Source organism: Carassius gibelio, chromosome A23 (assembly GCF_023724105.1).
Source record: "Carassius gibelio isolate Cgi1373 ecotype wild population from Czech Republic chromosome A23, carGib1.2-hapl.c, whole genome shotgun sequence".
NCBI lineage: Eukaryota > Metazoa > Chordata > Actinopteri > Cypriniformes > Cyprinidae > Carassius > Carassius gibelio.
In genome coordinates this window covers 12,005,771-12,031,066 of record NC_068393.1, presented here as the reverse complement: position 1 = coordinate 12,031,066, position 25,296 = coordinate 12,005,771, and the positions used below count along the sequence as shown (strand labels likewise).

Below are 25,296 nucleotides of genomic sequence, written 5' to 3'. Positions count from 1 at the left end.
TCCGTTGGGGTGGTCGTCAGCCCAGCACCACGGCCCAGGATGGCTACCAGCCCCGTTGCCTAAGATGGCGGCCAGCCCAGCGTCACGAGACAAGATGGCCACCAGCCCAGTACCACAGCACCAGATGGCCGCTAACCCAGTGCCAATGCCCAAATTGGCACCGTTCCAGCGCCACAACCCAAGATGGCCGCCAGCTCAGTACCACAGCACCAGATGGCCGCTAACCCAGCACCAATGCCCAAAATTAGCCACTGGTCCAGCGCCATAGCCCAAGATGGCTGCCTGTCCAGAATCAGGGCCCAAGATGGCTGCTTGCCCAGCGCCATAGCACCAGATGGCCGCTAACCCAGCGCCAATGCCCAAATTGGCCACCGGTCCAGCAGCACAGTACAAGATGGTCGCCAGCCCAGCACCACAGCACAAGATGGCTGCCTGTCCAGAATCAGGGCCCAAGATGGCTGCTTGCCCAGCGCCACTGCACAGGATGACAGTCACAGCTGACCCTCTGGAGTCGAGTCAGGTTCCAGTGAACTCTCCAGAGTCGAGTCAGGTTCCAGTTGACCCTCTAGAGTCGAGTCAGGTTCCAGTTGACCCTCTAGAGTCAAGTCAGGTTCCAGTTGACCCTCCAGAGTCGAGTCAGGTTCCAGTGAACTCTCCAGGGTCGAGCCAGGTTCCAGTTGACTCTCCGGAGTTGAGTCAGGTTCCAGTTGACCCTCTAGAGTCAAGTCAGGTTCCGGTGAACTCTACGGAGTCGAGTCAGGTTCCGGTGGACTCTCCGGAGTCGAGTCAGGTTCCGGTGAACCCTCCAGGGCTGGTCACCGCTGATCTTCCAGAGTCAGGGCTGGTCACCGCTGATCTTCCAGAGTCAGGGCTGGTCACCGCTGATCTTCCAGAGTCAGGGCTGGTCACCGCTGATCTTCCAGAGTCAGGGCTGGTCACCACTGATCTTCAAGGACTGTGTCAAGTCACCGGTGATCTTCATGAACAAAGGCAAGTCACCGATGATTTTCATGTACAAGTGCAAGTCACCGATGGTCTTCATGAACAAATGCCAGTCACTAATGATCTTCGAGAGCAGAGTCAGGCCAGCACCGATCTTCTGTCAGCCTTCCGCTCCGCCCTGGAGGACTCTGGCATCGACCACAAGGATGTGGTGGTCTTCTGCTCCGCCCTGGGGGGCTTCATGTTGTTGTTTTTGGTTTTGTGTTCACTCCTGTCCCTGTTCCTCTCTGTTAGTCTGGCCCTCCGTCCCTCCCCCTGAACCTCCTCCGGTCCTCCTCCCTCCTGGTCTCCCTGTTTTGTGTTTACATTCTGGTGCCTGTTCCCCATGTTTTTCTTTTCTGGGCCTCCGTCCCTCCCCCTGAGCCTCCACCTGTCCGCCTCCCTCCTGGTCTCTGTTTTGTGTCTGTCGTGGAGCGTCTGGAAGCCGCTCTGTAGAGAGGGGGGTGGGGGGGGGGGGGTACTGTCACAGTGTCTGGGTTGTGTTCCCTGGGTTTCTACTAGGTGTCCTCCTTTCCCACGGTCTCTGTCACCTTATCACTTCCTGTTCCCTTATTTGGTCATTGGAGTTAATTGATTGTTCCCCACCTGTCTCCAGTTCCCTCATCATCCTTCTGTGTATTTATACCGGGTCTGTTTGAGTCTGTGTTACGGAGTCCTTGTTTAACGTCTTATGATTATTCGTGTCCGTCAAATCAGTCTTGCCCTTGCCTTGTCTTCTTTTCTTGTTTTCATGTTTGGATTATGTTATTGACCCCTGCCTGGACTGTTTACCCCTTTGGATTACCCTTCAGTAAATGTCATACCTGCAATTGGTTCTCTCTCCGTGTTTCCTGTATCACCGATTGTGACAGTATGAGAACCTGTGTCCACAATTACCTTTTCCATTTAACATTTGAGGTGGAAATAGGCTTCTACAGTATTTCAATTGTTTTTGGCTATCACCATAAACAAAACAATTAATGTTCAGAATGCAGGAAAAAGTGGCCAATCAAATGTTTTGCTCATATGTAACTCAGATCTGTTTTTATTTTATTTTTCAAGACAATGTGAACAGTACAAACTACATAGAATCTGTTAGATTCTGATGTAGTCCATTTCCAAATGTGCTCCTAAATCAGACACAGGTCTGATGTTTTGCAATGCAATCGAAGTCTGAACATATTGGATTTCATTTGACTTTTATTTCACTTTAGATTGACAATGGTCATGCCAAAGATTTTAAATAGCGGTGGTTCTTTGGTCGCTGTGGTGAATATGGAAGACAGCTGCTACAGTAGACGGTCGAGGGACAGTCAGGTGTTAGAATTCATAAGTATTACAGTGTCAGTTCTATACCAGCAAAAGTTTGTCATATTGTAAATATTCAAATATTATCTCCTCCACCCTGTCCTTGTTCTCCTTTATAGCCTGTGCACAAATTTGTAGGCTTCCACAGTATATCACCTTTTAAATGCATGCATAAACACTGACTTCACTGGCCTTCCACATGACATTTTGATATTTTGCAAGGAGTCAGTTCAAGACCATGATCAGTTCACACACTAATCTGATTTTGGCCACATTAAAACATTTATTTGAACAGCCACAAATCTGTTCTGATCGGGTCACAGAATAAAAGCAAGTACATGTAATTAATAAAATGCATCTAATCATGCATGGGTTGCACAATGGTAAAATCAAACCCAAAGATATGTTGGTGCCCATTCACCTGTAAATTCAGGCAAAAAGATGTTGCTGATATATTGTATTTCCGAAGAAACACAGAGGACAAGGTTCTTGAAAAAAATAGTCAGTGGAAGGCAACCCAAAGAACTTAATGTACCTCTGAGGAGAGAGACTTCCATCACTGAAATGGTTTGGACAAGAGGAACAACTGTGAATCTGTCCAGAACTGGCTGTTCTCCAAAGCAGCGTCTGGGTGAGACGAGCTACAGAAGCAGAGGTCATTAACAGATTCACCAAGCTGGCAACACTATGATGAACACAGAAGACTGTGCATGTGAGACAACAATAGCAAACACAGTTCAGAAAACTACACACACACACACATCACATCTCAGCAGGAGTTTTGCCCCAAAGGCGTGTAGGAGAGACTCACAATTTGGTAGAAGATTCTGTAGTTAGACCAGTTTCCAACTTTCAGGCCTTAATACAAAGTGCTATGTTGGAGCAAACATAACACAGCACATCACAATGAGCACAGCATCCCTACTGTTAAGAAGCATCACGCTTGAAGCACAATTCTTTGCGGCATGGACCAGAAAACTCATAAAAAGTGAAAGGAAAATGGATAGAGAACAAAATCGAAAGCAAAGTAGAAAAATCCTGGTGGCGCAGTAAGGAGCTCTGGGACATGGAAGATGATTCATCTTCCCACAAGAAGACACAAAACTTACAACAAAAATTCACTGAAGTGACTTAAAACAGAAGTGTGTAATATCCGGGAGTTGCTCAGTCAGAGGCCAGAGAATGAGAAAGACTTCTGTGCAAAGATAATTCTCACAACTTAATAGAACAAGGGCTTTGCAGTTAAATCAGTTTATTGTTGCTGAAAAAATTCAATATATTTTTTGTTTGTTTACAGAAAAGAGATGAAATAGTGATTATCAAAACATACTTGAAGAATAATATTTGAGAAGAAAATCAATATAACAAAAAAGTTTGGGAAAGAAATTAATACTTTTATGTACAATTGAATGCAATGATGCATTCAACTGATTAAAAGTGATAGGAAAGACTTTTTCATTGTTACAATAAAAATTCTGTCAAATTAATGCTGTTCGTTTAAACTTTATACACTTTAAAGAATCCTGAAAAAAATATCTCTGTTTCTGCAAGAATATTGAGCATTACAAATGATTTCGACACAATAAGGAATGTTTCTTGAGCAGCAACTCAGTAAATGAGAATGGGGTAAAGCTGCAGAAAATTCAGCTTTGTCATCATAAAATTTATTAAAATGAATAAATATGTTTAAAAATATATAAAAATAATTTTTTTTGCAGTATATGTTTTACTTCATGGGTTAATAATTCTGCTCTGTTGATGGATGTTTTTCTGTTGCAGTAAACCTCTGTTAGCCTTTATTCCACTGGGTAAAAGTACACTTCTAGGGATGCATTTCACGTGCACTGGAATAGATAACCTCTCTTCCTTGCCTCAGAGTTCATCTTAGCCCTGGTGGAAGCAGTTTGGTTGTAAGAAACAGGTTTATTTTTTTCTATTGGTGACAAATTTGTTTTGTGGGTTGCGAGGATAAAGCATTTATCAGTGAACAGTATTCACCAATTTCAGTTTTCCCAGAAGAGTGGCATCATTCAATGATGTCACACCCACAGGAATAAACGGCCAGCGGTGGAGGTTGTGATTTTTCAGTCTGCTCTCTCATCAACTGCTGTTGACAGCACTGTTAGAGTGTAGGACTGAAACCTGTATTGTGCCAAGGTCATCTTACAAAACCTTATGGTTTTGGGCTTTTTGGACATTCTTGTTTGCTGGCTCGATTTAAACAGACCTGGTTTAGGGGCATAGGTTGAAAAATAAAAAAGGAGTGACAGAAAATAACTGTAAGGAAGCAGTCACATGCTTAATGTTTTCCTCGTAAACTTATCATCATACAGCTCTCTCTCTCTCTTTCTTTTTTACCTCAACCAAAATTGTGTTGTTTTTAACCTAAAAATATAATATTCATAAAAAAATAGATAATAATAACATTTTAAATGTTTATTAAAAGAGAGAGAGAGAGAGAGAGAGAGAGAGAGAGAGAGAGCACACCTAAGGGCTAAAATTATTTTCAAAAATGGAGTCTGCACATTAAGCAAGCTGAAATAATTGCAAAATATTGTGGAGAAAATGAGGCTATTTGCAATAAGTGCAAATAGTTTTAAGTACTATTAACACTAACAGCGATGGATGCTATTACATTCATTGAAAATACAGGGCTCTACATTAAGGCTTACCAGGGACAAGTGGATTATTTAATGGGGAAATTAAAAATAATTTTACTTGCTCAACTGGACAAGACATCAAATAACAAAAAATAACTAGCGAAGAGTGGAAACTTAGGCAAAAATGATTCTTATGTTATTAAATTGTGTAAACAGCAACTGATACTGAATAATTAACAAGGTTGCTCAGTGCCGTCTGGCTGTGTGTGAGAGATACTCCCAGAGAAATCTGCACAAATTAGAGCAACAGCACACATAAAGAACCACAAACGTACTGTATGTGGTGAAAATTCTAAATATTGTTTTTCATATTTATGACATATGATAAGCAACACCACAAATCATTAAACAACTATTTTAAAAATAGTGGTAAGGAAAAATGCACAATATTCAACTACTCGATGCTCAATAAAGTTTATTACTTACTGTCAACTTAATTTAAAGGTTGGCCATGTTAAAATTCAACATATATTACAGTATAAGGATCTTCATAAGGTATTGTTAGAAATGTTCTGGTTCGGCTTCTGGTTTCATTTAAATGAACTATTATTATGTTTTTTACTATTTGACCTTCACTGAATGTAGCGTTACTGGAAGGTAGTAAGTAATGTTGAGTAATGCTAGTCCATCAATCAGCATGTGCTTCAAAGTTGATGTTTTTTACACTATCAATAACATTTAGCTTTTCAAGCAAGAAAAAGCTGGTTGGCCAAATAGTCCCTTGAGGGCTGAGACACTTATTCATTTCCCTAAATGAATCAAATATGAACTGTTAACCATGTATACACACACTCCATAAAGGCCCTATTTTACAAATAATAATGCAGTCAGGAGTTGGTGTGATGCAATGAGTGGTTTCCACATTTTATAACATTTAAAATGCATGAAAATAAATATTTTCTTTTATCACTTCTTTTATCCCTCTTAAAATGGCCTGTACACTAAATAATCTGACCCTCATACTTACATAACAATAGCAGTCTTTTTATGTAGTGGTCAAAGTTGAAGTCAGTATGTATATTAACGACAATATGGGACAAATATAATGTAATGGCAGCAGGTGTTGCGCGCTAACAGTACATGTATATGAGTTTCATAAATTTGCTAATAAGTGTCTTCAGGGTCATTAGAAAATCCCAGGTAGGTTTTGTTTGATTAGGGTTGGAGCTAAACTCTTTAGTAAAGTGTATTTTTTGAGCCAGATTTGAGGATTACTGCTAACTGAGAAGGTTAGTGATTTAAATTGATTTACTTAACGAACATGAAAAAAATCTTTATAATATGAAGATGGGTAGTAGATAAAGTATGCAATTTTGAATGCAGCAATAGTCATATTCGTGAATGAATCAGCCAATTGAACGAATCAGTTAAATTAATGAATCAATGACTCACTAAAAGTAGGCTTGTTCGAGATGGAAAAAATGCCATGGAAATCAATTTAATTGGATAAATATCACAAATATGTCTATTTAAGTAAGTAGGAGCTGAAAAACACAGATAAGATTATTAATTCAGGAATAATTACATTTACACAAGAAAACACAATTCATTTTTCAATTTCCGGACAAGTAACTTTTTTCAGCTCGGAAAAGTGACTGACCAGTTTAATCGTTCAAAGGACTAGCAAATGTCAATACTTTATGTCAAGCCCTGAAATAGTATTTCTTGGTATAAATATTGTTAGATGCTATTTTTACCTGTAAATAGTGGCAAATACTTTTTTCACCTCAGTGTATTATATGTTATAAAACAGCACGCAATAATTACAAAAAAATGAACAATAATTCTCAGTGTGTATGATTTTATTTATTAGCATTTTAAATGGATTGGGATATTTATTTTTCTTCTATATTTCTATATATTCTAACCCACACTCCTACCCCTCTACCCTAACCACATGTATCCTTCTGCTCATTCTCAAAGGTGCAGGAAGATGATGACAATATGAGCAGCACACATCGTGTCCGACGTGCAGCATGTCTGATCAACAATTGCTACCAGACCATTCAAACAAACATAGTGCCACTGAGTGTTTGCACTTCTGTAAGAAAGATGGTTAATTATAGATGGTTCTGTACATTACATTCTGAGAGGAGACATTGAACATTAAAGCATTACACACTTCAACCCTAAATTTATCATAAGGAGCCTAACTGAGGGAATAGATCTTGTCAGGATTTTGCTTTCAGTCTGCAGCATTTCTGTCTCCTCACCCAGACTGGCTCCTCTTTTTATCAGCCTGTTTCCCTTCTAGCTGTTTTGCATTGCATGTGACTGAAATCTTTCCTGTCCAGGCTCATATGTTTATAGTCAGTGCCGCATTGTTCCTGCTCATCGGTCGCTGTTTGTTTGTCCTCTGAAAGCGTGTTTGTTTGCTGTTGAGAGGTTGTGACATAACCTGCCTGTCAGGGGAAACTCTCACGCAGATGGCTGCGGATGAATGGAACAATTGAGGCCGAATGCGCGCACTATATGCCTTCTCCAGACAGACAGACACGATGCACACACACACACACACACACTCCAGCTGGCTAATTAGACAGCAGAAGAGTCAAAGTTATTGCCCGTGTGTGATACCCTGTCTATTTTTCTCTCTCCCCACCCTGGCTGCTGCAGGAAAATGAGCTTTTATTGGTCCCCGATGGCCTGGTCTCATATCCATTAAACTGTATAAGTATCTGAAATAGCCCTTGTAGTAAGCAGTATGATGCAGGATTCCCTACCACAGCAGCTATCAGCGCGTCCGCTAGATCAATCAGTGGTGTAGCCCACGCTTCCTCAGGGTGACCTTATGTTATGTCTTTAAAAAATATGAAACTCAGCACCATTCAATGATACTCTGTAGGTTTTCTAAGTTTGCTTAGTCATTAACATTACATGGAATTATACGCAAGGCTTTTAAACTGAATTTTCAAGATGGTTTTGAGACATTCCTGCGGAGGTTAGTGAACATTATGGCAGCAAAGTGCTAGACTGCTTTTGGCTTCTTCGATTTAAATGGATACCGGATCTAATTTCAGAGAGAAATTTGATGAAAGGAACCAGAAAAGGCTAAAAATGGTTAAAGGTTTTAAAAAAGGAATAGGATCGTAGTCTGGTTGACAGTATACAGTGGGTCCAAAAGTCTGAGCTCATGAGAATCTAATTTAAATCTGACCATAATCTGACCGTTATGAAAATAAAAAATAAATAAAATCAAATTCTTGATTTGTGATTATTAATTCGCAAAGGATGCAATACAGTCAAATAAAAATTTGTGCTGCATGTTTCAATGTGAAATGCAAAGAGCTCATGACAGTGTTTTCACCGTCAGTGCCTCAAAGTGGCTTGGTTCACAGTAAATTCCACACAAAATCCTCTCTGCATCTGGGACACCGGATGCAGACCAAATTTTCTAGTTTTTTTTGCATTCAGTTAGGTTTATGGCATGTCTGCCAGCTCAGAAAATCTGAAAAGAAAACATGCAGCCAGTTTGCTATGAGTCTGAAACTGTCATCCAGTGTGAGTTGCTTCAATTTTCAGCTAGCTAGCTATTTAAATAAGACCACTTCCAAGCCATATTCATGTGTCTTGTGTTGACACGCCCCACGGAAGAGATGGTGGGGTGAGCAGATGCTCATTATTTAAAGAGACACGAAATGTCTAGCTGAGAAAAGTGCTGTTTTTGACAAGGTAAAAAGGGTGTTGTTTTAAACAACCATTCAGGAATTTTAACAAAATGTTACAAACATTTCATGAAGACCCTAAAACAATCATATCAACAAGTAGAAAATGGGCATCTGATGTCCCCTTTAAGTTTGCATCACGATAGCGTGTATTTAGAAATGCAACATGCACCAACCATGTTCGCATCAATTTGTAAATGAATTAAGACAGCCTTAAATATTAGTATTGTAATTTTACAGGTGTACTGTAAAATAATAAAAAAATATTTTTATTGTATATTTTTAATACTCTTTTTTTATTTTATAGCAAAATATTACAACAGTAATGTTTATTGTTTTGTTTAATAATGTAATTATTATTATCATATTTTTTATAGGGCTCTAAAATATTCTGACAGGCAGTGCACTGTTCCTGTCTTTCTGCGTCTCTCCACTCTTGTTTTGACTAACTTCAATCTAGAGTTAATGAGAGCCTAAGAAGCTGGAGACAGAGAAGCTATTTAAATTTTTATTGATTTCTGAAAGTACATTTAACAGTTTCCCTCACTCTTTTCAAATCCCCAAATGAGGGGCCCACTGCTTTGTTTGCTCTCATTGAGGAGTGAAGATATTTTAGTCAGGAGCTCCTGCATTTTCTCCCTCTCTTGGTAGATCAAAGCAGAAGCTGGGTCTGTCTTATGTAATTAAGACTAAGCATTCAAGAAAACAAACCCCTGTGAAATCTGACTGAAGCCCCACCGGGGAAATGGAGTATTTTTCATAATTAAAGAAGCACAAACAAGGCCTACTCAACAATTCACAATAGTTCTCAGTGGAGCATTATAGTTTTCTGATTTCCACAAAACTATTTTTCTGTCTGACTCCTCAAAGCCAAAACTAGTTACAGTACCCTTATGAAACAAAAATATATTGCAGTATATTGGAAAATATCATGTAATATATTAGGCATATATTCTTATATATATTAATTTTTTCCAATATATTGCAATATATTGAAAGTGGCAATCATTTGTATATTTTGCAATATATTATATAATATATGTATCATTAATATATTATTAAATGTATTCAAATATATAATATATTAGAAAATAAAAAGGGAAAATAATATATTACAATATATGACAATATATTTTAAGAAATATATTGGTAAATATATTTTCCTTTCGTATGGGTACGGCCATGACTAAATAAATAATTCATTATTTTATCAAGCAAATTCTAATGTGCCATATCCTTCCCCTGTATAGGCTATATAGGCCCTGACGACTAGCTTGCTAGTACTAAAGTTTAAAAATTAAAAATGATCATTTACTTACCATCATATTGTTCTCAATTGAGGGGACTTTTTTTCTTAATCGTGTGCTTTATTCCTGGTCTTCTGAAGTCGTAAGATAGCTTTGTGCGAGAAACAGAGTGGAATGCAGCAAGATGGTATTAAAATCTGTTATTTTTCTGCTTCCTTAACTTCGAGTGAGTGAATTGAACTCGTGGAAGCGAATCGTTAAGTGAATCATTTAGACGGGCTTTCTGAACTGAATCTCAGAAGACTCAGAAGAACGATTAATTCACAAATCGGACAACATAGTTTGCTTCTCTCATGAACGTATGTAGATATTAAGGGAGATTTCCAAACATTCAGTGAATAATGACTTAAATTTCTTTCTTTTTTTTTTCTCTCACAAAAGTGCAAAAGTCATAAGAACTAGAACTGCTTTCTTGACAACCTCACTCATTCACTTCTATCATGTTAAATAATAATAATAATAATAATAAAAAGTTTGACCAGGATAATCTTAGAAATAATTATTTGGATGAACAGAAGTCATACTGGTTTGGAACAAAATGACATAATTTTCCATTTAGGATCAATCTCTTTGTTTGATCTCTGTTGGTGTTTTACACACAAACTCAAACAGTACATAAACAGTACTCTTAACTATTTAGTAGCCTAATTCATTTCTCTCCAGTGGGTTGGTGTGGTTTTGTCAAAGTCATTTGATTCATCTTTCCACACATATCTGTTCAGTTTATTTACTGAATATATTTGTTAAAATGACAGAATCTATTCAGGTAACCTTGAATTCAGAGAGCACTGAAGAATAGTGCTCAGTTCTGCGAAGAATAGGTCCAATCTGCTCATGAACTGAAGATTTTCTATCTCTACCTGATAAATCTATCTCTAAACGCTGGATTAGCACAGTTTAGGTAATATATCACTGTGAATACTGGAAGTTACAGGCTGTTATTCTTAAAGGACTTTGGTTTATGTCAGATCACTCAATGTTAAAGTGCTCTTAGACAAATTGCAGCAGCCACCCAGACATTTCTGGCACTTTGTCCTGATCCTACAGAGCCTTTTCTCTTCTATTAGAGTCAGCAAAGCTTTATTAGCATGATTTTTAGAACTGACAAGAGCATACTGCTCTACCAAATATAAAATTCAGAAAATAAAATAAAGAAACGAAGAAAGGGGTAAGATAAAGGAATGGCCAATGAATGCATAAAATGAAAACATAGAAATAATGTCAAGTAAATAGGAAAGGACTGAAAGGGTGAATAAAAAAAAAAATAAAAAGTAAATAAAGGAATATTACATTTGAATGGGAACATAAATAAAAGGAAAAATAAACTGAATTGAAAATATAAAAGAAAGGGAATGTAGAAAAAAGTAAAGAGATAAAGTTAATTTAGTACAAATATAGGGTGTCACGGGCCGGGCTAGAACTCGGGTCTCTGGCCCTGGTGTGGTGGGTGAGAGATCTGCCACTAGGCCACAGAGGCTGAGGTGTTGGACCCAATTGAAATACTCAATGCAGTACTCCCAGCAATTTTGGTTTATTAAAAAAAAGGACTTTGCAAGCCGAAAAATCCAACAAAAAGTTCTTCTCAGACAGAGGAATTAATAACAAGAGAGATAATGGGAAAACAAAACCACAAGGGAAAATAAAAACTCCACAAGGGGAGAAAACAGATCAAGAGCGTGTAAACAAACAAATAACTAGGAACACCTTACTTGAGGTAGCTTGGGAGGACTTGGAAGAACTAGTAAATACAGAGCTGGTATCATGCAGCCTGAACTCAAAAACCAAGTGTCAAACAAGGGAAAGACTCAGCTAAAATACTCTAAAAGAAACAAGGCACAGGTGACCTGGATAACGCTAACAAGAGCAGACAAAGAAGAACAAAGACAGAAGGGAACACAGGGGACCTCTAGAGGCACGGAGACAAACTACAGGAGGTCAAATGCTGACAGGACCCCCTCCTCTAGGAACGGCTCCTGACGTTCCTTCCAGAACACCCGGGCCTCCGGGTGTGAAACTCCCGGATTAAACTTGGGTCAAGGATGCCTTTGGCTGGAACCCAGGAGCGCTCCTCTGGCCCATAGCCCTCCCAGTCCACCAGATATTGTAATGAGTTCTGGACCCTCCGGGAGTCCAGTATCCGGCGCACTGTGTAGGCTGGCTGGCCGTTGATGATCCTGGGAGGTGGAGGGGGCCTGTGCGGGGGAGCAAACGGAGAAGACAAGACAGGTTTTAGTAAAGAGACATGAAATGTGGGGTTAATTCTAAGGGAACGTGGGAGAAATAAACGATAAGAAACAGGGTTAACTTTCCTTGCTATGCGAAAAGGGCCGATGTATTTCTGGGAGAGTTTCTTGGATTCGACCCGGAGGGGCAGGTGCTTAGTAGATAGCCAAACTCTTTGACCAGCTCGAAAGTTGGGGGCTGTCCGACGGCGACGATTAGCCTGAACCTGGTACCTCTGGGAAGTCCGAAGGAGGGTACGTCTGGCCTTCCTCCATGTAAGCCGACAGCGTTGGACAAAGCGTTGGGCCGAGGGAACACCAACTTGTGCCTCTTCCTCTGGGAATAATGGAGGGGTATAACCAAACTGGCATTCAAAGGGGGATAGTCCAGTGGCCGAGGACTGGAGGGTGTTATGGGCATATTCAGCCCAAATAATATAGGTGGCCCAAGACGTGGGATTGTTAGCCGCCATACACCGTAGGGTGGTCTCCAGGTCCTGATTAATACGTTCCGTCTGGCCATTAGACTCCGGATGGAACCCAGACGATAGGCTGGCCGTTGCCCCAATAAGCCTGCAGAAGGCTCCCCAGAACCGGGATGAGAACTGGGGACCTCGGTCAGAGACAATGTCCAGGGGAATACCAAATATGCGGAAGACATGGTTCATGAGGAGCTCCGCAGTCTCCTTGGCTGAAGGCAGCTTGGGCAGGGGAATGAACCGGGCCGCTTTGGAGAACCGGTCTACAACCACCAGGATGACTGTATTGCCCTTGGATGGCGGAAGCCCGGTAACAAAGTCCACGGAGAGATGGGACCATGGCCTGCGGGGAATAGGTAAGGGACGGAGCAGTCCCTGAGGTCGCTGATGTGCAGACTTCCCTTGGTTGCATACGGAGCAGGCCTCCACATAGACTTTAACGTCCCTCTTGATGGATGGCCACCAAAACCGCCGCTGGAGAAAGTCAAGGGTGCGGGCACTTCCTGGATGGCAAGTCAAGGGAGACTCATGAGCCCACTGCAAGACCCGGGATCGGGCCGCTAGAGGAACGAACAGGCGTCCAGGGGGACCACCACCTGGATCGGGCTCATGGGCAAGGGCCTCTCGCACCATTCTTTCCAGTTCCCACTGAAGGGGCGCGACAATACAAGACCTCGGAATTATTGGAGTCAAAGGCTTCTCTTGTGTCTCCGGGGAGTAGGCTCGAGACAGGGCATCTGGCTTGACATTCTTGGTGCCAGGTCTGTAAGATAGGAGAAACTGGAATCGATTAAAAAATAGTGACCACCTAGCTTGCCGAGGATTCAACCGCTTAGCCTGCTGGAGATACTCCAGGTTTTTGTGGTCCGTGAGAACCTGGAAAGGGTGCTGGGCCCCCTCGAGCCAGTGGCGCCACTCCTCCAAGGCCAGTTTAACTGCAAGCAACTCACGATCCCCCACGTGGTAGTTGCGCTCGGCATCCGACAGGCGACGAGACATGAAGGCGCAAGGGTGTAACTTTCCATCTGTACCTCTCTGCGACAGGATGGCCCCCACCCCCACCTCTGAGGCATCCACCTCCACCACAAAAGGTCTGTCTGGGTCAGGGATCAGAAGAATAGGAGCGGACGTGAAACGGCGCTTGAGATCTTTGAAGGCCCCCGCTGCCTCCGGACTCCACTGAATCTTGGTACCTCCTCCCTTAGTAAGTGCTGTCAAGGGGGCAACAACAGAGCTGAAATTCTTAATGAACTTCCTGTAGAAGTTTGCAAAGCCAATGAAACGTTGTACCTCCTTCACATTAGTAGGTATGGGCCAGTTGTGGATCGCCTCTACCTTCTTAGGGTCCATCTCCAGGTGGCCAGGAGTGACAATGAATCCGAGAAACTGAGCCTGGGTAACATGAAATTCGCACTTCTCTGGCTTTACGTAGAGGTGATTATCAAGGAGTCTCTGGAGAACCCTGCTTACATGCCCCTCATGCTCCTCCAGTGACTTTGAGAAAATGAGAATATCGTCAAGGTATACAAAGACGAATTGATTAAGAAGGTCCCGGAGGACATCATTAATTAGTGCTTGGAACACTGCGGGGGCATTGGTGAGTCCGAACGGCATTACGAGATACTCATAGTGGCCTGTGGGGGTGTTGAAGGCAGTCTTCCATTCGTCTCCCTGCCGGATCCGCACAAGATGGTAAGCGTTGCGGAGATCCAGTTTAGTGAAAACAGAGGCTCCTTGAAGCAGTTCAAAGGCAGTGGCCATGAGCGGTAGAGGGTATCGATTACGAACCGTGATCTTGTTGAGGCCCCGGTAATCAATACAAGGCCTAAGACCCCCGTCTTTCTTCTGAACAAAGAAGAAGCCTGCCCCAGCTGGGGAGGTTGAGGCACGGATGATACCGGCTGCCAAGGACTCCTTAATGTAGAGATCCATAGCTGAGCGCTCTGGGGGAGACAGGGAGAAGATCCGACCCCTGGGAGGGCAAGAGCCAGGGAGTAATTCAATAGCACAGTCATAAGCGCGGTGAGGTGGTAAGGAGGTGGCCCGGGACTTGCTGAACACTGCCTTAAACTTATGATAAACTCTGGGGACTCGAGACAGGTCGATAGACTCTTGAAACTCGGGACAAGGGGCTGGGGAACTCTGAAGTTGGCAGGAGAGTTGGCAAGTAGAGCCCCAGCTTAGGATAGTGCTAGTGGGCCAGTCGATATGGGGATTGTGTCTGCACAGCCAAGGGTGACCCAGGATAACAGGGTACTCAGGGGAGTCAATAAGATAGAGGGTCTCCTCCTGCTGGTGTTGAAAGATGGTAAGTCGCAGGGATTGAGTGGCCTCTGTAACTTTGCCCGGTTCCAGAGGTCTGCCATCCAAAGCAGTGACTGCCTGGGGGTGAGGAAGAAGTTGTGTGGGGATATTAAGTTTCTTCGCCAAGGATAGGTCTAGAAAGTCGCCTGCAGCCCCAGAATCAATCATAGCCTGGACCTGACGCTGGTGGCCCTCCCAGGACAACGTAACTGGAACTGCGAGGACGGCATTAGCAGGAGGAGCTCTAATTTTCCCCATCACAGCCCTCCTGTTGCTGTATGGGGACAGGCGTTTCCCAAGAGCTCGGGGCAAGAGGAACGGAAGTGGCCGGAGGCACCGCAGTAGAGACAACGACGCTCCCTCATGCGACGTTCCCTCTCATTTGGAGAAAGCCTGGAACGGCCCAATTGCATTTGCTCTGGGGAATCACGGAGTGGTTCAGGAACTGGGGAATTTCTGGAGGAAGGAGCACAAACTGGAGAACCGGACCTCCTCAGAGGAACTTGGGACTGAGACTCCTTGCGACGGGCGGTCCTCCGCTCTCTCAGACGATTGTCTAGACGGATGGCCATTGCTATGAGGGATTCAAGATCTTCAGGCGTTTCTCGAGTGGCTAACTCATCTTGAAGGGGCTCAGCCAACCCTCCCTGAAAGCAGACCCTCAGTGCCTCATCGTTCCATCCGCTTTTTGCAGCTATGGTCCGAAACTCAATGGCATAATCTGCAGTGCTTCGGGGACCCTGACGGAGAGTGAGTAGGCGCTTAGAAGCCTCCCGACCACTGACAGGATGATCAAACACTCGCTTGAACTCTTCCACGAAGGCCATGTATGACTTACAACAGGCGTCCTGGGATTGCCACACTGCTGAGGCCCAAGAGAGTGCTTTGTCCGAGAGAAGGGTGATAATGTAGGCAATCTTAGAGCGATCCGTAGGGAAGCTTGATGGTTGGAGCTCGAAAGTGAGAGAACACTGGGTGAGGAAACCCTGGCAGGAACTAGGATCTCCAGCAAAGGGCTTAGGAGGCGGTAGTCGGGGTTCCGCCACAGGAGAAGGCCTGATGCCACTCGGAGGTGATGCAGAGGAAGGTGAAGAACCCGGGAGGCGTTCAAATAGCTGGCGGATGGAGCTCATCACATCAGCCAGGAGTTGAGAATGTTTGGTCATTAGCTCTTCTTGTTGGCTGAGAACGGCTTCATGGCGCTGAAAGGATGCCTCATGTTGAGCAATCACTGCCAATAGGTCCTTGGAACTGAGTGTTTCTGGGTCCATGAGTGACTTGGTTTTTCTGTCACGGGCCGGGCTAGAACTCGGGTCTCTGGTGTGGTGGGTGAGAGATCTGCCACTAGGCCACAGAGGCTGAGGTGTTGGACCCAATTGAAATACTCAATGCAGTACTCCCAGCAATTTTGGTTTATTAAAAAAAAGGACTTTGCAAGCCGAAAAATCCAACAAAAAGTTCTTCTCAGACAGAGGAATTAATAACAAGAGAGATAATGGGAAAACAAAACCACAAGGGAAAATAAAAACTCCACAAGGGGAGAAAACAGATCAAGAGCGTGTAAACAAACAAATAACTAGGAACACCTTACTTGAGGTAGCTTGGGAGGACTTGGAAGAACTAGTAAATACAGAGCTGGTATCATGCAGCCTGAACTCAAAAACCAAGTGTCAAACAAGGGAAAGACTCAGCTAAAATACTCTAAAAGAAACAAGGCACAGGTGACCTGGATAACGCTAACAAGAGCAGACAAAGAAGAACAAAGACAGAAGGGAACACAGGGGACCTCTAGAGGCACGGAGACAAACTACAGGAGGTCAAATGCTGACATAGGGAGAGTAAAAGGAAAGGAGAATGAATAGTTAAAAAAATAATTTTATGTAAAAAAATATATAGGAATTGAAGGGGAATTTTTAAAAAAGGGACAAGGAAGACAAATAAAATAATAAATTAAGTAAATAACAGACTACTTTAAAGTGAAAATAAAAGAAAGGAATTAGTAAGCTATATCAGAAGAACTGAAAGCAAAAATCAAGGAAAGGGACAAAAATAATATCAGCAAACAAATAAATAAAAGAATTAAACAATAAAATATAGATCTAAAATATGGTGTATATACTAAATATACTTTTATACTGTATATATAAAATGTGTCTCGTCTCTAATATATATCTCACTCCCTCTTCTCTTTTCTCTTCTGCTTCTAAAACACTACCTCATCCTCCCTAAGGAGTGTCTGAAGTGTCTACTTTGAAATGCATGATGAATTATGTGGCAATATAAGGGGACCAAGAAAGATGACATGCATGAGATAATGATTGCAAATGTTGATCCACATGGCGAGTCAGGAGTTTTTGTTTGTTTACTAATGGCTTTGTCTTTCGGCAGAAGGAGGGACATGCGAGGTGATTGCGGCACACCGGTGCTGTAACAAAAACAAGATTGAAGAGAGATCTCAGACAGTGAAGTGCTCCTGTTTACCAGGGAAAGTGGCAGGAACCACCAGGAATAAACCCTCCTGTGTTGATGGTAAGTGAATAGACATGGCAACCACTGATGAAGTCTTAAAGGAATAATAATAATAATAATAATAAAAATAGCTAAAAATGTACTTGTCTTCAGGTCATCCAAGATGTAGGTGAAGATTTCATCAGAGCAGATTTGGAGAAATGTAGCATTATCACTTGCTCAGCAGTGTGTCTTTTGCAGTGAATGGGCGCCGTCAGACTGAGAGTCCAAACAGCTGAAAACTACATCACATTAAACTCCAGTCCATCAACTAATGTCTTGTGACATGAAAAGCTGCATGTTTGTAAATCCATCATTAGGATGTTTTTCATCATTAAGTCCACTATCCATAATATTGCTTTCTCCAGTGAGAAAGTCGTCTTGTCTGAATCAGGAGTGAAATATGCACAGATCAAGCTAAGTTTACAATTGGCAAGAGTCTAAAACAGTTCTAAACAAATATGTCTGTTGGTGAATTTTGACGTGAGAGGACAACAGGGGATGGACTTTTTCACTGGAGGAAGTGTTATGGACTCGTGTTTTGGCCAGAAGCAATTTAAAGTAAAAATTCTTTTTCAATGAATTAATGGACTCACTGGAGGGATTATTATTGTGAGGTGTTTATCAGCCCTCTGGAGTCTAGACTCTAGACTTTGGTGAGAATGAGTGATTTAAAGCTAAATTTCTCCAAATCTGTTCTGATAAAGAAACAAACTTGTGTAGGCTACATCTTGGATGTCCTTCAAGTTATGTTGTTAGAAATGTAACAGATCCTCGACTGTTTTGAATCATCTTAATGTAGCTTTGCAGTGTGCATAAATACACTCTGTAAAGCAGCGTGAAGCTCCAAAAGACAGCTTTTTTAAGCTGATATGTTTGAAGAAACTCTGTTCAGGGTCGCTCTTGCAGTGTCCCTGCCCTAGAAAAGCTCAGATCCTCGGGGCTTTTCATTATTAATGCTCTGTCCTTATGACAAACGAGTTGCTGTAAACGAACACTTCTGGGAGAACATCTCACTCGCAACACACCCACAGATAATCAAAGCACATTAACTTTGACTGAATCTCACGGAGGAGCATCCAATCTTTTCCCCATGTCAAGCTTGTTAGGATATTCTTTTCCTAAATGTGAATTGTATCGTTTTTGGATATTAAAACACTAAAATGCCCAGATTGAAGGGAATCTATCATCATTTAATCATGGGCATGCTGTTCCAAACCTATGACTTTCTTTCTTCTGATGAAAGGAGATGTTAAACCGAAAGACAGTCTCAGTCACCATTCACTGACATTGTATGGAAAAAAGATGCATTTAAAGTAAACTGTGTCTGAGGCTGTATTTCTTTAAATGGCAAGAGTTAAATCAAGCGCTAGCATCATGATTTAATAATAAATAAAAAAAATCCATTACAAACATTCCAAGACGTATAAATATATATGCAGTTGCTGTTTCCCTCTCTCTAGGCTGCAATGTATTGTCTATTCTGTAGAGGACTAATAAAGCCCAGAGGCAGAGGTGTGTGTCTGGAAGTGGTTTTTTCCTGATATTTGTGGGTGTGTGTTTTTCCAAACATGTTGTTTCTAGTTGCTTTTTTACAAAAAGGAAAAAAAAACACAAGGATGATCTACGTCTGCAAAAAAAATATCTTGATTTATTTAAAGCAACAGGGGAAAAACACAGACGTTTAGTCCAAAGTTGCCTCAAGTTACTTGGAACTTTCCGTTGTTGCGGTTTTACCTTTAAAAATACAGTTTCTGCCAAGAAAATAATTAAAAAACAATGGCAGAAAGATTCTGGAAGCTTTAACCACTTTTTGAAGGGAGTTCCATATTAATGTTTTAATGATTGGAAATAGTCATTTTAAATGAAGTAGTTGTACTATTTTAAATAAATGTATTAAAGTGATAAATAAAAAATACATTTATTAATTTAGTTTTCCGACATGAACTGATTTAACAATAGGCTAATATTTCTGCCAAGTAAGTTAAAAAACAACGTCAGAAAGATTATGGAAGCTTTAACCACATTTTAAAGAAAATACGATATTATTATTTTTTTATGATTTGAAAGCAATTACGATCAATGTAATAATCAGCTTCAGTTAAATAATCAGCAGTGTAGGAAAGGTTACTTTGGAAATGTGAAAGGTTACACATTACAATTTAATGTACAATTACTTTATTAAAGTAATGTAATGAATTACTTTTTGATTAATTTTCTAAACGATATTCTAATGAATGGTTTCGACTGTTAATCATTTGAATCATTTAAAGCAGGCAGCATTAACATTACAGTAATGCTCAACACTGATTACTGTCAGATTTTCAAAATCCTCAAAAATCCACTTGTTCTCAATAATATAGCAAAAAATAAAGAAATTATAAACAAAACATTTCCTCATTAGCGGTTACAGTTAATGTTTGTAAGTAATGTTTGCATTTTATATAAATGTATTAATTTTATATTTGTATTAATATATTTAGGTTTTGCAGCAGTAACATTAACTCAATTAACTGTTAACATTAATTTCTTAATTACTTAATTTTTTATGGCATTGAAGCAGTAACATTTACTGAAGTAGCTACCAGTAACTAAGATTAAAATGTTACATTTTGTAGCACTTTATGATCTCTGGTTCCTAGTTAAACCGAGATGACACATTTACTGAGGTGTCACGGAGATGATGGCCATTAAATCTGGTCCATGTTCTCGTTCTCCTCTCATTCACATTGATATTCTAGGATATGAGGCTGAAGGCTAACTCTCTCTCTCTCTGTCAAAGGAATACATGACATTGAATGCTACATGTTATGTATGAGATGCTTTGTTTACTTTTTGGAGGCTAAGAGGCCTCAGTAAAGTGATTTTTTTATCAAGAATAAAATAAAATAAATAAATAACAGAGCTCTTGCCTGAGGTTATGTTTTCCATAGATTTTTATTTTATTGCTCTGTGGCCTTGGCCACGCTGAACTGCCAAAAATGTGAAGAACAGTATTAGGTTTGCCCTAGCCAGTGTTGTGACTGTTTTACATGTGTGCAATGTCTATAAAGCATGGACATTTGTTCACCCTTTAAAAATATCCATAGAGAAAGTGTTGAGCACAGGCAAATAAAATTTTAATGCCCTATTGGCAAGGAGACAACTTTTGGTTGAGTGCTTTTGGGTTTCACAATATTAATGAATGTGACTTACTGTAAGTTCACCCATTATTATTTAAGTCACAAACTTGTCCGAATATTGATAACATAAAAGTGCATGCTTTATAGTATATCTTAACTCTCTCTCTAATGTTAGGCAGCATTACCCCGATGCATTAATGTATGATATGATGCAAAGATAAGATGTTCTCAATCCCTTGAGCACCTGCTTCCTTAATGGTCTCTACTCTTTCTCCATCTGCTAATGATCAGACATTTCACAAAGTGGAAAAATGATGCTTCTGTCTCAAGCAACTGAAATAACATAAAACCTTCTATTGAAATGGCAGTAAAGTTACCTTCATTTTAGACAAATATAGAATATAGACTATATAATTCTTCATTAGATTTCCTAAGACAAGGGGAAGTGATTTAAGTGATTGAATCAGCACGGGATTTCATTTCAGAATAATACTTTTCATAAAGTGCCACTCTGTGAAATGGTTTTACTCCTACCGACCGCGGACATCCACTGAGGCTGTTCAAGCACATTAGATACAAGTCAATTTTATTTGTATGGCGCTTTTCACAATATATTGTTTCAAAGCAGCTTGTATCTTAAAAATTGTTCCTTAAAGCCCCAGTTAATAGGCCAAAGGCCACTGTGGCAAGAACAAAAATCCATAAAATGTTTAAGAGGAGAAAACGTCCTTGAGAGGAACCAGACTCTGCTGGAAAAAGCCAATCTTCTCTGACAAAGCACATATTATAATAAATATACATATGGCAAATATCATCTAGTTACATATAATGTGTCCTTTGAAAATGCTTTTATGTGTTCATTTAAATAATCTTATTGGTTAGTACTATTTTCTAATAAATTAATAGGGATTGTTTACTCACAAATGTAAATTCTGTTTATTGTCTGTTTATGTACATTTTTCTCATCCTTATGTTGTTCCAAACCTATATGACTTACTTTCTCCTGCAGAACACAGAAGAAAATTAACAAAATGTTGGTGGCCAAACAATTATACTCACTGTTGACTCCCATTGTATGGACAGAAGAAAACATTTGTCAAAATATGTTCTTTCATGTTCCGAAGAAAATCATGACAGAATTTTTAGATAGAAATGAAATTGAACTGAATTTAGGCAATGCTTAATGCAAGTCGGATTATCTGTCTCACATTCTACTGTCAGGACATAATGACAGGTTTAACAAATATGTAAAAAATATATTTTTACAAAAGTTACCTACTGCAGCTTTAAGTCTAACCCGGTTATGATCTGCTCACAGCCTCCATAGTGATTGGGAAGTGGTGGTGTGAGATGGAGCCGTGTCTGGAGGGAGAGGAATGCAAGACTCTACCAGATAACTCCGGCTGGATGTGCTACTCCGGAAACAAGATCAAGACCACCAGGGTGAGATTTGGAGCGACCGAAAGCATGTCTTGTGTTACTTTAGCTTTTTACCAATACAAGACTCTTGATGGAGAAGTATGTATGTGCTCCTCCGTTTTTTGTTTGTTATTTTCTTGCCGATTTCACAGAAATATATTTTTAATAAAGTACATAATATAGAACAATAAATAAACAACCCTCCTACATCTGAATGGCTGCAGGCAGGTGTGTTGGACATTATTATAAAAATAGAAGACCTGCACACTGCTGGAGCTTGCAAGAAATCCAATATTTATAAAAATAGCAGCGATTCGGTCATGTAACTTCCCTCAAGCAGAAAATCACACTCTGGCAAATAATTGTTGTAAATAAAAGTAGCCAATGAGAGTGTTTCTTCGGGTAGCCGATAATTTCAAGGTAATTTCTATAAAAGCAGATGTATTTTCCTATATAATTTTTTTTATTTTCCTTTTGTTTGTTTTTTTGTCCCCAGAATAACCACCCATACACATCTTTGTAGCAGATGTAACGTCACTGCAAGCTCATAACGGAGGAACTTAATGAAGGTTTTTAATCCTTCTTTTTTTTCTGTCACCATTGTGATTCAATTCAAGACTTAAAAAGGCTGATAGAAAACAGACAAATTACTGATTTCAAAGGCATGGGCACCACGGTACATTAATGAACTTAGAATAAATTCTGATAATTCAATCCCATTTACTTCGTTTGATATCTGTTTGCTAATTATTCAAACATGAAATTCATTCTCAGATTGTTTTCTTATGACTCATCCATCTTTTATTTACTGTACTTTTTCAGGGAAACATCCAAGACGACAAGCTGAATTAAGTTTTCCCGACTCTAAACCAACAGACATGTGTTTAATGACTTGGAATGGAGTTCTCTGCTCATAAATCCATCTGTCTCTGAGTAACACGGACACCAGACTTTCGGAGAAAATCTTTGAGGATGCTGAACACTGCTGGTTCTTTCATTGTTTCATTTTTGTTTGACAATTGTCAAATATTTGTTTCCTCTCAGTGAGTCCTGGATAATTACACTCGTATCCCTTTGTGTGGAGTGCACTCAAACCAGCTATATCTGCCTGAAATAATCTTCAACTGTAATGTTCTTGGATGTTCTTATGTTTCCAGAAGAACATATTCATTCTCCTACTGTATGTAGTGAAACTGGCTTCCTGTTCATGTGGATTTTCAGAAGGGGATTGATCCTCACCAAGCAAGTTTAATTAAGACACTTTGTGCACTGACTGTGAGCAAAATGCTGAGGAGCACATGTACATGGAATGACCGATCCAGTCCGGAAATGTTCCTCTGTTTCCTGGAACATTATATCAGATTCAGAATGAATTCTGTTGGTGATACTAAAACCAAATAAGTCTTCAGCATGATTTCTGTAAAGCTGGAAAAAAATAGGTGAAAGAAGTGTTTTACATAAATAAAATGAATTCAAAACAGACGAGAATGATTTTATAACTGTATTTAATTTAAAATAAACAATAATTTAATGTGAACATAATGGGTGGGAAGGTGCAAAGGTACAGTCTTCTTTCCATTTTCTTGTCCTTGTCCACTGTTCTGTTGGCTGGTTAAAGATGCAGTTTTTTTATTATTATGTTTGGGCTTCAGTAATATTTTGATAAATTGAATCATCAAGGCTTAACTGAAGTTCTGAGAATTTACATGTTTAATGAAAAACTAATAGACCATCAGTTTGACTGCAGCAATGTATAAAAGTTGTGGATTTATTACTGAAGTTAACGAAGCCTGATTGAAATATGCTGGTGCATGCACATATAAAATACCATGACATTTAAATATTCTGAATCAAATTCATTTCCCATTGTTTAGATATAACTTAATTAAATGGTACAAGTCCTATAAGACCATTCTGTGCATTGGGGGATCTGAATGGACCAGAGGAAGGGGGGTGGTGGGTATTTGAGTGTGTAGGCAGGCGGTCCACACTGAAGGACACTGTGGAAATTCTGACACCGCCGGGACATTTACCTGTCGTTTACATTCAGAAATAGTCCTCTCTGCTCAGAGCAGCTGAGGGCCAGAGAATGTACTCACTCTGAACATGAACATAAGAGGCTCAGTGATGCTGTTGGCATGCAGAAAGGAGGCTCTAACTACAAGCTGAGTGAATACAGATCACTACATTTACAATCCTCCGCATGGGACAGCAGAGGATGAACTTTAGCCCTCACCTTCAGCGGAGCTTTAGTGGAATTTCAAACAGTTGACTACAGAGTATCAGAGAGGAAAAAATGAATACAAGGCAACTTAAGTGAATATCACCATTATTTCAGGAAGGCTGAGCTTTTGCTTGCAGTCGGTTTTTCTAATTTCAGTCTTCAACATCATTATACAATAGTTTCATTGCTCAGATTTGATTGGCTGAGCAGCGTCCCATACCAGAAACTCAAAAATAATAGAACATTAAACACTAACAGATCTCCCACTATATTAATATTGAGCAAAACACAGGAAATAACCCTTTAAGATTTACTCTCCTTTAACGGTCAGAAGCAAAGCATGCTGGGAACTAGAAATATGCTGTAAATCATTCTGTGAATGTGTGTGTACATACATTCACATTTATATGGGAACATGCAATATATGTGCACAATAAAGGATAAACCTTTATGAATATCACATGTAAGGCCAATTTGTCTTAATTTTTTAAAATATTTTTATTGTTATTTTATTGTTTATTTTTATTGTATGTATCACTATTGAGCCATACATGGTCAATGTATATATTGCTGTATAGTAAAAATATAAGCACAAATTTCCCATATATGGAAATGTATTATGTAGTATATTGCATAATACAAAAAAAATGAATATATATATATATATATATATATATTCTTTTTTTTGTTTCTTTGTTAGAGAATACTGTGTCTAATATATGTAACTTATGCAGATTTCATGTTTCTTGTTTCTTGAACTGCATAAAAACAATATTTCCCACTGCAGCTCCGTACATGTGGATGAATCACAGCACGTCTGGCCGTGTGATATTGCTTCATTAAACACCTACACATTTTTCTGATTTCTGTCAACTGAAACTGGACATTTTGTCACAGAAGTTAGCCATTAAAATCCTGAAAACTCTCAAACAAGCAATTCCACCTGTAATTTAACACATATTTCCCAGGTTCTCTATCATGTCCTTTTTACCCTTCCAACCTCGAGTGTTTTTTGGAAGGCAAAAGGTATATGAATAAACATCACACATGCTGATGGTTGCTTGTTGAGCTCTATGAGGTCCAGCAAATAAGGCTAT

The 25,296-nt window shown here is 40.0% G+C and overlaps 1 protein-coding gene across 3 annotated transcripts in view; it reads left to right on the top strand.

Annotated features, from left to right (window-relative positions):
• Window positions 1-24,371, top strand: part of LOC127944380 (chemokine-like protein TAFA-1) — a 46,670-nt gene extending 22,299 nt beyond the window's left edge. Inside the window, exons 3-6 of one of the 3 annotated variants that reach the window (XM_052540266.1) lie at window positions 17,315-17,455; window positions 21,875-21,999; window positions 22,472-22,544; window positions 22,798-24,371. In XM_052540266.1, coding sequence (XP_052396226.1) covers window positions 17,315-17,455; window positions 21,875-21,999; window positions 22,472-22,498 — 293 coding nt within the window. In that variant the 3' untranslated portion in view covers window positions 22,499-22,544; window positions 22,798-24,371. The remainder of the gene's footprint in view (window positions 1-17,314; window positions 17,456-21,874; window positions 22,000-22,471; window positions 22,545-22,797) is intronic. The other 2 variants (XM_052540268.1, XM_052540265.1) reach the window with 2 other exon arrangements.
• The last annotated feature ends 925 nt before the right edge of the window (window positions 24,372-25,296 follow it).